At 43.9% G+C, this 14,958-nt stretch overlaps 1 protein-coding gene across 3 annotated transcripts in view; it reads right to left on the bottom strand.

The window, feature by feature from the left end:
* MRPL13 (mitochondrial ribosomal protein L13) overlaps positions 1-14,958 on the bottom strand; it is a 41,053-nt gene that overhangs the window by 2,493 nt on the left and 23,602 nt on the right. For all 3 annotated transcript variants that reach the window (XM_018058139.1, XM_018058137.1, XM_018058138.1), the window contains one exon: positions 12,690-12,811. In XM_018058139.1, coding sequence (XP_017913628.1) covers positions 12,690-12,811 — 122 coding nt within the window. The remainder of the gene's footprint in view (positions 1-12,689; positions 12,812-14,958) is intronic.

The following is a 14,958-nucleotide window of genomic DNA, read 5'->3' as shown; positions in this document are numbered from 1 at the left end:
TTCCCTGAGACTGCCAGGGAACTCCATGCTTGCTTCTATTAGTTTCTCAAACTGCGCTTGCCCTACGTAAACGAGGCAACACTGCTCTGAACGTAAACAATATTTGGCGTCTCTGTAGATGACACTGCCGGTGCTTAGAGGCTGTGAAGTACACTAACTCCCCCACAAGCACGGTCTGGTGTTACCCTCCTAGCCACACAGTGAGAAAGACTGTCGTCAACCCCACATAGCTGACAAGGCGGTCCCTCAGAGGACCCCGTTCTATTCATGTGTGCCCATCACGGAAGGCACGGTCCCGATATAATCCATCTTACAAGTCCAGCAATTAGGACAGCATCCTGTGTGCTGTGAAGGCGTTAAGATACTCGTCACTGTAGTGACTGCCTTGAAAACGTCCCTGCGCTCATGAGTCGCCCTTTCCTCTTTCGGAATCTTTGGCAGGTGGTTAATTTGCTTCAGAGGTGGGGGTGGTGTGGAGAACAGCATCACGGCCAAGGGACTAGATAGTCTAGATGTTAGCAGAGCTAGAAAAGTCAACTTATGTGGGAGGCAATTAAAAATACTACATGGCTTCAGGAGGTACCCCCGTGGGAAGAAGGATGTGTCTGCGTTAAATGTGGTTCTTTCTTTCTCTCCACCCACACAAAGGAAAGCAGGGACACATACAACATGCTCGGCCTGCTCACTCCCTTCCACCAAAAGCAGGCCACCCAGTTCAAGGATGGGAGGGGAGGGCCATGTGCCTGAGTACATCTCCAACTTCAGTGGGCACGCGAATCGCTTGGGTTCTTGTGAAAAACGCAGATTTTGATCCAGTTAAGTCTGTAAAAGGTCGTGGCTCTGCGTTCCTAACAAGCTCCCCTGTGAGGCAGTTCTGGTCCGTGGACCTCAGACCTCCCACAGAGCTATTCCTAAGACAGACAATGTGACTAAAGGTGCTGAAGAAGCACTTTCGGTGGAAATTTCTAAAGCTAAGCTGTGCCCAACAGAAAACAACACAATTCCTTATGAGCAAGAGGTGATCCCAGTGGATATACAGCATCCTTCTGGCTCTGGTGTCATCCCACCAGAGGACTCTATTAATAGGCAGCTTTATGCTTTTCTGACACAACAGTGGCTAGCTATAAATTATGGTAACATCTACAGAGACTAGATACTAAAATTCCTTTGACATCTATCATCAAAGAAAGATTGACTGTAGCTTTAACTGAGTGAATGTCACTGTATTAAGTAACTGAGTGAATGTCACTGTATTAAGGTTCTTTAAATTCTTAAAACTGTATCAGTTTGAAAGCTAATGTATGTACAGCAGCAGGACGTCAATGAGAACTGAACCCTCAGGTGCTGCTCACATACTTACCCTATTTTACGTTCAGGTCTGCATGCTCTCCTCACTAGATTAAGTAGTTTTTAAAAGCGAGGAATCCGGCAACTAGTATACTCCTTTTCAGCCTACAGATACTTAAATGCTGTCTGAAACCTTAATGAAATGAAATGGCTTGACCTTTTGCCAAATGGATGGCAGGTGATTTAGCCTGTATTAGCCATAGTTCTATGTTTCATTGCAAACACAAAGCATGGAGTTTTGAACTAGCAAATGGTATTATACACTGGTAACACGTTTGGAAATAAGGCTTCCCAGGTGGCTCAGTGCTGCAGAATCCGCCTGCCAATGCAGGAGACGTGGGCTCGATCTCTGGTCCAGAAAGATCCCCTGGAGAGGACACGGCAACTCACTGCAGTACTCTTGCCTGAAGAACCCCATGGACAGAGAAGCCTGCTGGATTTCAGTCCATGGAGTGGCAAAGAGTCAGACAGGACTTAGGGACTGAACAACAATTTGTAAATGATAACAGCTTTCATTTTACAACAGTTGAGAACCTCAGGAAAACTTTGGGAGACATTACAAATGCTGTTATAAAAAGCTGCTGCTGCTGCTGCTAAGTCACTTCAGTCGTGTCTGACTCTGTGCAACCCCATAGACGGCAGCCCACCAGGCTCCCCCAATCCCTGGGATTCTCCAGGCAAGAACACTGGAGTGGGTTGCCATTTCCTTCATGAGCTCCTTATTGCCAAATTCAGACTTAAATTGAAGAAAGTAGGGAAAACCGCTAGACCATTCAGGTACGACCTAAATCAAATCCCTTATGATTATATAGTGGAAGTGAGAAACAGATTTAAGGGCCTAGATCTGACAGACAGAGTGCCTGATGAACTATGGAATGAGGTTTGTGACACTGTACAGGAGACAGGGATCAAGACCATCCCCATGGAAAAGAAATGCAAAAAAGCAAAATGGCTGTCTGGGGAGGCCTTACAAATAGCTGTGAAAAGAAGAGAGGTGAAAAGCAAAGGAGAAAAGGAAAGATATAAGCATCTGAATGCAGAGTTCCAAAGAATAGCAAGAAGAGATAAGAAAGCCTTCTTCAGCGATCAATGCAAAGAAATAGAGGAAAAGAACAGAATGGGAAAGACTAGAGAGCTCTTCAAGAAAATTAGAGATACCAAGGAAACATCTCATGCAAAGATGGGCTCGATAAAGGACAGAAATGGTCTGGACCTAACAGAAGCAGAAGATATTAAGAGGTGGCAAGAATACACGGAAGAACTGTACAAAAAAGATCTTCACGACCCGGATAATCACGATGGTGTGGTCACTCATCTAGAGCCAGACATCTTGGAAAGTGAAGTCAAGTGGGCCTTAGAAAGCATCACTACGAACAAAGCTAGTGGAGGTGATGGCATTCCAGTTGAGCTGTTTCAAATCCTGAAAGATGATGCTGTGAAAGTGCTGCACTCAATATGCCAGCAAATTTGGAAAACTCAGCAGTGGCCACAGCACTGGAAAAGGTCAGTTTTCATTCCAATCCCAAAGAAAGGCAATGCCAAAAAATGCTCAAACTACTGCACAATGGCACTCATCTCACATGCTAGGAAAGTAATGCTCAACATTCTCCAAGCCAGGCTTCAGCAATATGTGAACCATGAACTTGATGTTCAAGCTGGATTTAGAAAAGGCAGAGGAACCAGAGATCAAATTGCCAACATCCGCTGGATCATGGAAAAAGCAAGAGAGTTCCAGAAAAATATCTATTTCTGCTTTCTTGACTATGCCAAAGCCTTTGATTCTGTGGATCACAATAAATTGTGGAAAATTCTGAAAGAGATGGGAATACCAGACCACCTAACCTGCCTCTTGAGAAATCTGTATGCAGGTCAGGAAGCAACAGTTAGAACGGGATGTGGAACAACAGACTGGTTCCAAATAGGAAAAGGAGTACGTCAAGGCTGTATATTGTCACCCTGCTTATTTAACTTATATGCAGAGTACATCTTGAGAAATGCTGGACTGGAAGAAGCACAAGCTGGAATCAAGATTGCCGGGAGAAATATCAATAAGCTCAGATATGCAGATGACATCACCCGTATGGCAGAAAGTGAAGAGGAACTAAAAAGACTCTTGATGAAAGTGAAAGAGGAGAGTGAAGAAGTTGGCTTAAAGCTCAACATTCAGAAAACGAAGATCATGGCATCTGGTCCCATCACTTCATGGGAAATAGATGGGGAAACAGTGGAAACAGTGTCAGACTTTATTTTTTTGGGCTCCAAAATCACTGCAGATGGTGACTGCAGCCATGGAATTACAAGGCGCTTACTCCTTGGAAGAAAAGTTATGACCAACCTAGACAGCATATTCAAAAGCAGAGACATTACTTTGCTGACTAACGTCCGTCTAGTCAAGGCTATGGTTTTTCCTGTGGTCATGTATGGATGTGAGAGTTGGACTGTGAAGAAGGCTGAGCACCGAAGAATTGATGCTTTTGAACTGTGGTGTTGGAGAAGACTCTTGAGAGTCCCTTGGACTGCAAGGAGATCCACCCAGTCCATTCTGAAGGAGATCAGCCCTGGGATTTCTTTGGAAGGAATGATGCTAAAGCTGAAACTCCAGTACTTTGGCCACCTCATGCGAAGAGTTGACTCACTGGAAAAGACTCTGATGCTGGGAGGGACTGGGGGCAGGAGGAGAAGGGGACGACCGAGGATGAGATGGCTGGATGGCATCACATACTCGATGGACGTGAGTCTGAGTGAACTCCGGGAGATGGTGATGGACAGGGAGGCCTGGCGTGCTGCGATTCATGGGGTTGCAAGGAGTCAGACACGACTGAGCGACTGAACTGAACTGAACTGAATGCCTGAAAGTGAAAAGTGAAAGTGAAGTCGCTCAGTCATGTCTGACCCTCAGTGACCCCATGGACTGCAGCCTTCAAGGCTCCTCCGCTCATGGGATTTTCCAGGCAAGAGTACTGGAGTGTGGTGCCATTGCCTTCTCCGGTTATAAAAAGCTAATACCTATTAATTCTTAATAGAAAGTTATTGACAGAAATAAAACTTAAATTAATTAACTTGGCAGGATCTTTTCTTTATATATGTAATACAAAGTATCCAAAACTGGGGACACCAGAGTTGCACCGAAGCAGACTGTTGAGAGAAAATTTAGTTTACTAGAGGCATTAAGCAATATTTAAATAAACAACAAAGACCAACATAGGAATTCATCACACAATGAATTAAAAGTCAATTCCTCTTTAAGGGAGGTAAGAGTCCACTCATTCAGTCTCCTTCAACCAAGATGCCTGAGCATCGGGTCCACGGTGGGCGCTGGAAACGGCAGAGAGCGAGACGTAGCCCGTCTTTAGAGAGAGTTTTTAACAGAGGGAGACACACACACTGACCTCTGAGGAGAAAGCGGAAAGTCTGATGTTTTCATACACGCACTTAGGGTTTACTTGGGAGATTAATGAATCTTCAAAGAATTTGCCTACGCAAGACTTTCTTTAATTCATTTTCTAAAGTGTGCTAAACTTTCATAGGTATTCAGTGCTTTACAGCAACAACTCACTTTGAACTTAATACTTGTCACCAGCAGAAAACTGACTTTAAAAGCAACGTAGCTTTGCACAATAATATTACTTTTTTCGAATGAAGACACAAAGGCCTGTGGGAGCTGTAGAAATTATCCTATGGTGCTTGTGGCTGCTTGGGCATCTAAACTCATACCGCAGCTCACATGGTTCCCCATTTGCTCTAGCAAATCCCTTACCACACGTATCCTTATGGGAAACACCAGCTGCCGCGTGTCAAATTACACAACACCGTCGCTCGTTACAATGGAGCAGACGCCTCTCGAAGATGCAGACACTCACGTCCAGAACACAGGACGCGAAGAGACCAGCACATCTGCATCACCTGAAACTGGGGACACTGCTATGAAAGACTCTTCTGAGTTCAGGAGAAATCTTTTTGGAAATTTTAGCTTTCATTGTAAAATGGCAGAAAATTTGGTTTTTTAATACATTGAAAAAGCTATAAAACACATGGTTTATATTGTAGTTCAAATAAAGATACAATAGTATTCATCCCATTATGATGGATTTATTTTCCAAAGGAAAAATAGCATTCAAATTTCTGTTGTAAATTCATGAAACTGAGTATAACTTAAGTGTAATAAATTTCAAAAGTACTTTACTCTCCTTTAGGCTTTATATCTCTTCACTTCTAAATAATAAGTAAAATGCTTACTCCAAGAAAAGTTAAAAGACTAGGATAAAATCTGGACAGTGGCATAATGTTAAGAGATACAAATGGTCAGGCTGACAGAGTTTTAAGTCACTTTCACTGGAAGAATGGAATTATTCAGAATAAACCATCCCAGGAAATCTGGGATCCCAGTTCACATTCCTTGAACTGAAGATGTCAGCTGCACAGGTAACAGGCAGAGCAACGGTGCGCCAGACTCATTCACCCAGACACTGAACCACCAACCTGAGCAGAAGATGTTCAACGGGAATGCTTTTGAAACTAAACTCACTTTTAGGCACAATGGAATACTGCTCAGCTGCAAAAAGGATGAAACGCTGCCATCTGCAGCAACACGGGCGGACCTAGAGATTATTACACGAAGCAAAGACAAATGTCACATGACATCACTTGCGTCTGGAATCTAAAAATGATACACATGAACTTGTCTGCAAATGGAAAGACACTCAGACACGGAAAGCAAACTTAGGGTAACCAAAGGGGAAAGGGGGTGCGAATTAGGAGGCCAGGGTTGACACACACACTGCGCTGTGTGTGCTCACTCAGGTGTGCCCGACGCTGCAACCCGTGGACTGCAGCCCGCCAGGCTCCTTGTCCAATGGATTCTCCAGGCAAGAACCCTGGAGTGGGCGCCATGCCCTCCTCCAGGGGATCTTCCCGACCCAGGGGCTGAACCCAGGTCTCCCGCACTGCAGGCGGGTCCCTTATCAGCCGAGCCACAGGGAAACCCATGTACACACTTCTATATGAAACAGATAATCAACAGGGACCTACTGCATGGTGCAGGGAACCCGACTCCATACTCTGTGATAGCCTGCATGGGGAAAGACCCTGAAGAGGAACAGACGTGTGTGCGCGTAACTGAATCAGTCTGCTGCACGCCGGAAACTGGCACAGCACTGTGACCGAGCTACAGTGGGAGTGAAAAGAGGGAAGGCCTCAGGCCTGCCTGACTCTGCGACCCGTGGACTGCAGCCCGCCAGGCTCCTCCGTCCATGGGATTCTCCAGGCAAGAACACTGAAGTGGGCAGCCATGCCCTCCTCCAGGGGATCTTCCCGACCCAGGGGCTGAACCCAGGTCTCCTGCATTGCAAGCAGAGGCTTTAACCTCTGAGCTATGAACTAGGCTCCAATACAAAAAAAGATTGTTTGAGTTCTTTAAAAACCAATTTCTTTTCAATCAAAATGAACAGGAATTACTGTTGCACTCAACTGTCACTTTCAGGACACAGCTCTCTTGGCGAGGGAATCTACATGATTCGGTTTTGGTTTCTTACACAGAGACTGCTTTTTATTTTAGCAACCAGTCCTAATGTGTTCCTATCCAAAAGAACAGTATAGTTTAGAAGGCTTGATTTGAGCAAAATTCAGGACTGGAAATGTTGAGGTCTATGGTTTGAGCCAATGCTGAGCTGGGTGAAATGATGGAAAAGCTGGAACGTGAACTTGCTCCCCGAGCCCAGCCAATAGCTTCTGACTGTGGAGAGGAGCAAAGTTAAGTTAAATCTTGCAGGAAAACGCCACATGACTGAACTAGCACATAGTTATGGAAAATCTTGAAGATGCCCAGATACCAGCTCCTCATGGGTTCTGAAAAGGTAAAACTCCTCTCCACTGTCTTAAGTAAGTCTCTGATCTGAAGCACATGTTCATAAAGCCATAGGTGGAATTATTATTTTTTAATGGGCAGATTTGGGGGATGAACAGCTTTCACACGGAGGGCGAGCAGAAAGCTCACATCCCTGCCTCCTCCAGGACTGCCTACTGCCTGGACGGGATGCTTACTAGGCCCCTCTGCCGCGCTTTCACTCCTGGCTCTGACTTCCCTTCTACAGAGCTGGATGGACGAACCGTTAAACTGCCTTAGTCTAACCCTGCTTCCAGCAAAGACGACTGCAGGGCCCGTCACCCTGGCAGCCTCCCCGGGCCCAGGCTCGCTTCTGAGGGCGCTCTGTGGGCAGTGTCAGACCAGGGGCTGGGTTCTCATCCCACAGTCTGTCTTTAAGCATTCACAGAGGCTGAGACTTTCCACAGTTAGCTTCTCTGCAAAAGTGGGGGCTATGCTTAAAATAAAGCATTACGGATTTAACGGGTGAGGAGTAAAAAAACACATTTCTTTTTTGGTTTTGTTTCATCATTCTGTGGATACTGTGAAGCAATTCAAGTTGAAATTTTCCTTACAGCTAGTTTCTTCCAAAGAAAAGCTCTCCTACAGAATTTTAAAAAACTGAAAATTAAAAAAGTTTCAAATGAAACAAGTTTTATTTTTACCCTACATAATGAAAAATTTCCATTACAGTGACAGCATTATAATTTCCATGATTGTTGTGGTTTTGTAACGTGTTGGCAAAACCTCAATGATCCTGGAAATAATTATTGACAATTAAAATAAGCTGACCGTTTGAAAGCTACAGTCTCAGGCAACTGAACTGTGAGAGGAGACAGTGCTATTTTTTCCTGAGAAATAAGTTCTAAGTGCACGCCCTACAATCACCATGTTCATACGGCGAATGCGTAAGGAGACGCAAAATATATCTCTATAGCATGCTCTGACATAACATTCTCTGACAGTTTCTATATCCATGAGATGTAAAAAATACTAATACACCAAGGATATACACTGATTTAACTGGGGTGCATGGATGACACCTCTCTGAGAAAATGGCTTTAGTCATACGACACATTTAGAGTTTCCTCATAAATATCAGTTTCTTTCCATTTTGTATACCATTGTTTTAAAAATAAACAACCAGCATAAGAAAATCTAGAGTATGCTGAAGTTAGCCCTGAGGGAATGTAACTTTTTAAGTTATTTAAAATGATTAGCTATTCAATTAATACAATTTTGTTAGTCACCTACTGGGTGACTTGGTTTCAAGGTCATCCAAAGCTTAGTCTGACAACTGTTACTGCTGCTCAGAAGATTTCCATCTCTAACAGAAAAGCTGAAGAGCTCACACTGAACCAAAAGCTCATGATAGTTGCAATTACAAAGTGTGCATTCTTATACTATGAATGTGTTAGGTTTTACTGCTAGGGAAACAGAAACCAGAGCTAGCTACTGTCATGTCTATTTATTTATGGTGCAATCTAGGGACATTCGTTCCAGTGAAGTCTCTGCAGGTTACCTGTCATATCTATCTTGAATAATTTCCAGTTACTACATTCCAAAGGAAGATTATATTCTTGCCTTAGCTATTTGGGGTGGAACAAAAGCATATTTTAAGTTGGTTCCTTCTCTAAAAGGAGAAAAATTTTTTTTTCTCATGAAAGCCAATCCCTTAGTAATGGGGAATCCCATTTTGAAGGACTGCATGGTGTGCCAAATATTTTAATCGTGATCCTAACATATATCCTATTTTATACTTGAACTTTATTAAGTAGTAAACAACTAAAACAGTCCGTTAAAGCAGTCACTAGCCACATGAGGGGCCTCCCTGCTGGCTCGGTGGTCAAGAACCCGCCTGCAATGCCGGAGACGGGGGTGGGGAAGGTCCCCTGGAGAAGGAGGTGGCAACCCCCTCCAGTGTTCTCGCCTGGGAAATCCCATGGACAGAGGAGCCGGGTGGGCTACAGTCCATGGGGTCGCAAAAGAGACACGACTCAGCAACTGAACAACAAGAAGCCACGTGAGGCCACTGAAACTTAAGTTACATACGTAAACTTGAACATTCAATTCTGGGACACACTAGCCACAGTGTAAGCACTCCAGTCACAGAAGCCAGCAGCTACTGCACTAGCTCAGCCACGCATCAACGTGGCAAGTCCATCAGACGGCCCTGACCTAAGAGCACCTGTTTCGTAGGCAATACGTTTTTGGTTGATACAAAAATGTATATATATATTTTTCCTGGTCATAAGCATTCCGTGACTCAAAGAAAAAAATCAGACTTGGTGTCAGCTCTAATACTGAGAAGAATAACTGCTGGGCAGGCTAACACCTGGATGCTGTAGCTGCAGGGAGTGCACACTTTAGAGCTAACAGACACCGTGCGGCAGTGGCGGGGAGGCCACACCGACTAAAGCTCACAGGGAAGCCTGGTGTCCGATGCGTGTTCCTGCCACAGGGAAACCTGGATGGGAAGAAGGGGCAGGAAAGTCCATCCCAGAACAACAACTGAAACATGGGTCAGGCGGCTCCAAGTTTCGCCAAAAGTCTCCTTAAAATAATTCTAGAAAAGCCCTTTCTATTTCCCTTAATGTAAAGAAGGCACTCAGTCACCTTCTGGCTTGTTCTAAATGAGCCAGGACATTAGTGATAAAAACAGCAGTCTGATCAATGCCCTTTGACTGAGTGCCATTTGCTGTGGGCGGTTGTTACGGCGTCACGCTGGTGTGGCTCACTGAGGGCACACTGCGGAGCGTGCACGACACACGTGGCCACAGGTATGACGCGTGTGTGGTCACGCAGCTGAAGAGCGCCTTCGGTGTCTCCAGTCTCTAAAAAGACCTGCTTCCCATCTTGGCAATAATTACGACAGGGTTTCTGTAAGAAGATCAGGTACAAGATATTTAGATCTACAGAATAAAACTGGTATCGTATCTTACAGCCACTGAAGATCATGGCTTGTGGGGAAAAAATCTTGTAATCGGGAAAACATGCAGTGACACCATGTTTTGCGCAAAATCATGATTCCCCAAGTTTGTAAAACATTCAAACACACACACGCAGCGCAGAAACTAACACGGAGAACCAGGAGGCGAGCACACCAGAACGCTGAGTGTGGTGGTGTTACTTGCTTATGTTTATACCGTATTTTTATTTTCTGCAATGAACATTTGGTAAGGCCCCCAAATTAAAACATTTTTTTCAACTGAGTGCCTGAGTCTGCTTTTTCCAGAGTTATTACGTTTGAAGTAAATGTTGTCTATGTTACATGTAGTCTATTTTATTGTGAATTTTTAGTAAAGAAAAGGTTTCAGACTGGTAAATTTAAGCTAATAAATGATTTCTAGAAGTTAAGGATTAAATTGTGGCAAATTCCACATCTCCTTTAAAGAACTTTTACAAATGTTAACATCTTCCTAGAAAAATGTTCTATGTTTATGTGGGCTGAGTTTTAAGGATAAATAATGTAACTTCTATGTAGTTTAGGAAAAGGCAGATTGGATATGTCTTTAGTAAATGACCATGCAAATCTCTAAGAACAACTTAAAATGATTTTTCCTAAAATATAAATTTCATGAAAGTATCAATAGCTTCATATCTTCTAAAGATTATTTCTAACCTCATTTATAAAACCTGATAAAAAAGACACTCTATTTCTTCATTTATTCATTCAGTAAGTGTTTGCTGAGTGCCTACTTGATGAGTCAGTCACCGTGATCGATGCTAACCAGAAAACATACAGGTCCCCACGGAGTCTAGTGAGGGATGACAGCAAACATCATCACGTGCGTGTTTAATGCATGAGATTAAACACAGTAAAATAACTCATTCTTTTATAACAAGACCCAATGCAGGTGAAAGAAGGTGTTAAGAGGTTTCATCGTCTGTATCCCCTGTGGCGTCTATCAGCCACACAGCACGTGGTGTACACTCAGCAGCAGTCTGTAACTGCTTCGATGATGATCCGTCCCACGCGTGTCCTACTGCTCACTGCAGTCTCTTGCACAGCAGAGAGTGCTAATAATATTTGTTGAAAACCACAATGAAAATTTGCTTTTGTGGAAAGAACACCGGATTGGAATTAGTTCCACATTCAGGCTGTACTACAATTAGCCAGGCCTCCGGCTCAGTCTTGCACAGGAATGACACATTTCTCTTACTGGCGAGAGAATTACATACGACGCAGGCAAACCATCTAGCAGCGTGCTGGGCGATTTGAAAGTATTAATATAACTGATCACTAATAATACTATTTTGCTCATTATTTGCTGACTTAATAAATAAAGGTGAACCTTGAAATAAGTCAGCAAAGTCAAAAACATTTAAAACAGAATAAAGACTTGTGTGTGCCAAGAGTGAAATTATATACACACACAATGATTAGATCAAGGATTAGATTCCTGGGCACACTATTAATTCTGGGAAAACAAATTTTCACAAACCTACCTGGCCAAAGGGCCAATCGAGAGACATAGGTCTTCAGAGTGCACCGGGTAAGTATCCTGGGGGAAACGTGTGGCTCTCTCTAGACCTGTGCAAATCCTGTGAGCCCTTCTGAGTCCTGCCATGGGAGGGACCGTTCGGGCTGCTGCGGCTGCAGTGATGAGCAGATGCAGCCCTTGCTCTCGAGGAGGTAAGTGCAGCGACAGAGCTGCCCGGCAGGTGCCGCGGCCGAAGACGGCGGGGCACAGTCTGCTCCTGCAGTTCAGGTGAGGCCCCTCCGAGGAGACAGACGTCTGAGCTAATGCCTGAAGAATGGGTGAGAGTCACCCCGTGGAGGAGGTGAGGGGCACGCTGGTTTAGGCAGAGGTGACAGCAGGAAGTCCTGGGAGAGCTAACCGGCACACAAGGGGTGCCAGTTCTGCACAGGCTGCTACTGAGGGCCCAGCACTGTGAAGGGAGGAGAACGTGAGCTGAGGAGGTGACGAAGAGCCAGGCAAAGCCGCCTAGAGACGGCGAGACGGGAGCTGTGTGTGAGACCTGAGCAGGCTTCCGGCCACAGGTGGGAGACACTGCACGGGGGAGGAGAGCATTGTTTCTTCTCTCAGTCCTCTACTTGGGCAGGCTGTGAAAGCGTCCAGAACGGACGACTCTCATTGGATCGCACTCTTGGCTTAGTGAAGCAACCCCGGAAATGGAGAATTACTCGGTTTTAGGTAAAGACAATTCAGTTTCATTTCAAGAGACTATAATCAATCCAAGTTATGCTATCCCAAACAAAATATCTGATAACTTATAGGCTCCTATGAACATCCTTGCACTTACCTAGCAAAGTCTTAAGACTTTGAGACTTTTGGTTCTACCATCTACAGCTAGAGTTTATTTGTAGGGAAAAGCTGCAAAAAGTATCCAAGGGAGTGAAAAAAGTTCGTACTTCCCACCTTCAAGGACCTTATCATTTGGATAAGGAAATAGGAAACACTAAACTCAGGTTAAAAAGACAATAAAAACAAAGATGGGAAGGAAAAGAAAGACTCACGGAGACCAAACTCTCGGAAAAGCCTCTATTTCTTCTTGTGTGTACTCATCTAGGCGTCTGGGCACTTTTCGTGGTTGAGGAAGCTCTTCTGTTAAATTCTTAAGAATATCTTCTGGTATATCCTAGATAAAACAAAAATTTAGGCTTAATTTTCTTAAAATCTATTCTTCGTCATTAATTAGTAATTCTTGTGTAAGTGTGTTAGCCACTTAGTTGTGTCTGACTCTGCAATCCCACAGACTGTAGCCTGCCAGGCGCCTCTGTCCATGGAATTCTCCAGGCAAGAACACTGGAGCGGGTAGCCATTCTCTTCTCAAGGGGATCTTCCTGACCCAGGGGTCAAATCTAAGTCCCCTGTATTGCAGGCAGATGCTTTACCCTCTGAGCCACCAGGGAAGCCCTTAGTAATTCTTAGTGAGTATTAAGAAATAATAAACAGAAGACTGTTTACAATAACACATTTTATATTTTAACCTTGACAAACATTTCTAATGATAAGTCAGACATCTTCAATTTTGACAAGTATCTGGCCACTAAATTCTACTTTTTCTGAATATTGTTTAATTCTTTCCTCCTCCTTTCAACAGCAAAGCAGCACTGCCTTGGGTCACCCTCATAATGTCTCATCTGATGACTGTTTGCACAAGGCCTATTGCTTCCAGTGCAACAACCTTTTTCAATTTATGCTTCATGCTTTTGCCAAAAAAAAAAAAAACCTTTCAAAAATGAAAATCTGCTGGATCCTCGAGTCATTTAGCCAGCAAGCATTTACTGAACTCCTTCTATGAACCAGAAATTGTGCTAGGGGCTGATATAGAAAGAAAAATCAAAAGATTATGGCTTCTAAAGGCTTCCGATTTTTAAGAAGTTACTCCTTGGCTAAGAATCTCTCTGGATGCAGCTCTAACTCCTGAGCCACACTAGTGTGCTCCCTCCCAGCCCCCTCCAACTTCCCTTCTCCACAAGTGCCCGCGGCTCTGAGCAAGCCCCCTCCAGCCACTCGTGCACTGGTCTATGCTGAAACCCCGTGCCTCTACTCATGGCGCCTTCCAGAGTGTTCAGAAAAACAAAAGGAAAGAAAGGTAAGCGTGAAAAAGTGTGGACCCGAGAAAACGGAGAGCAGGCCACAGAGTACAGCGTGTATTTGAGAGGCATCTTGAGAGAGCTGCACCAAACAGGGGATGCTAAGACGAAGAGCAGGGATAACCAAAAGAACTGGCCTTTGTACTGTGCTCCTGGAACAGAAGTTAGGCAAAGGAATCACACTGTGGATCTGAATGATAGGTTAGTTCAGGAGAGGCTATCGAAGGAACAACAAGATACCAATACAGAAGTGTCCTATGGGCATTTCCACAGGGACTGCAGATATAATTACCTCTTTTCAGTTTTAGTGTGCTTCTAACCATTCTCAAAAAACAGGATAATTATATATTTGTCTGCAGAGAGTGATAGCATAATTGGGAATCAAATGTCTAGGCAAGCACACGGCATCAAACAAGTTACTCAAGTTTGTCTTAAGAATCAAAATAAAATTTAAAAATAGTTTCAAAGGATCACAGACCTCTTACACTGTAAACTGATTCTAAAACCCAATATGCCAAAAATTTAAAGATTTTTTTTTTTTTAAACTTAAAATGACTTTAAAGTTATGGTTTGGGTAGCTGGGTCACTCTCAACATACATAAAGCCACAATAAACATTACTCACAATTGTTTCTTCACTGAAAAGCATTTGAAAACCACTTAACTCTCCTTGCCCAGTACATTCAAATACACAAGCGTAAGCACACAGAACCAGAATGAGCCAAGGGCGCCCAGACACATTAGATGCTGTTAATCACGCCTCCATCTTTACTTGCTGCGGAGGTCTATCTGCCAGTTTGGTGTCCATGAAAATGTATGAATGTTTCACACTTCTTTGGAATACTAAAAAAATCCTTAGATCACATTCGCAAAGACAGTTTTAACACTGCCAACTGCTCATTCAGCATAGAGAATTTAGAACCTAGTGGGTTTCTGCGAAGTGTTTGCTGAACTGAATAGAATTTTGACTGAAATGAGCTTACCAAATTTCACCACTATTAAGGAATCCACTGAAAAGAATGGACAAAAACCAGCGTGCAGTTAGGGATGGAGATGCTGAGCGAAGCGGAAGCAGAAAGGTGGGGAAGTGCTCCTTTAACGCACGCAGGGAAGGGCGCCCTCACAGCCAACTGAGGGTGTTATCAGAGTTTCCCTCTCTGTGATGATGCCTTCTGCAGAGCGGGTGG

The sequence above is a fragment of the Capra hircus genome, chromosome 14 (assembly GCF_001704415.2).
Source record: "Capra hircus breed San Clemente chromosome 14, ASM170441v1, whole genome shotgun sequence".
NCBI classification, from domain to species: Eukaryota; Metazoa; Chordata; class Mammalia; order Artiodactyla; family Bovidae; genus Capra; species Capra hircus.
Note: the sequence above shows the minus strand (reverse complement) of the source record. Positions and strands in the feature narration are given on the sequence as shown.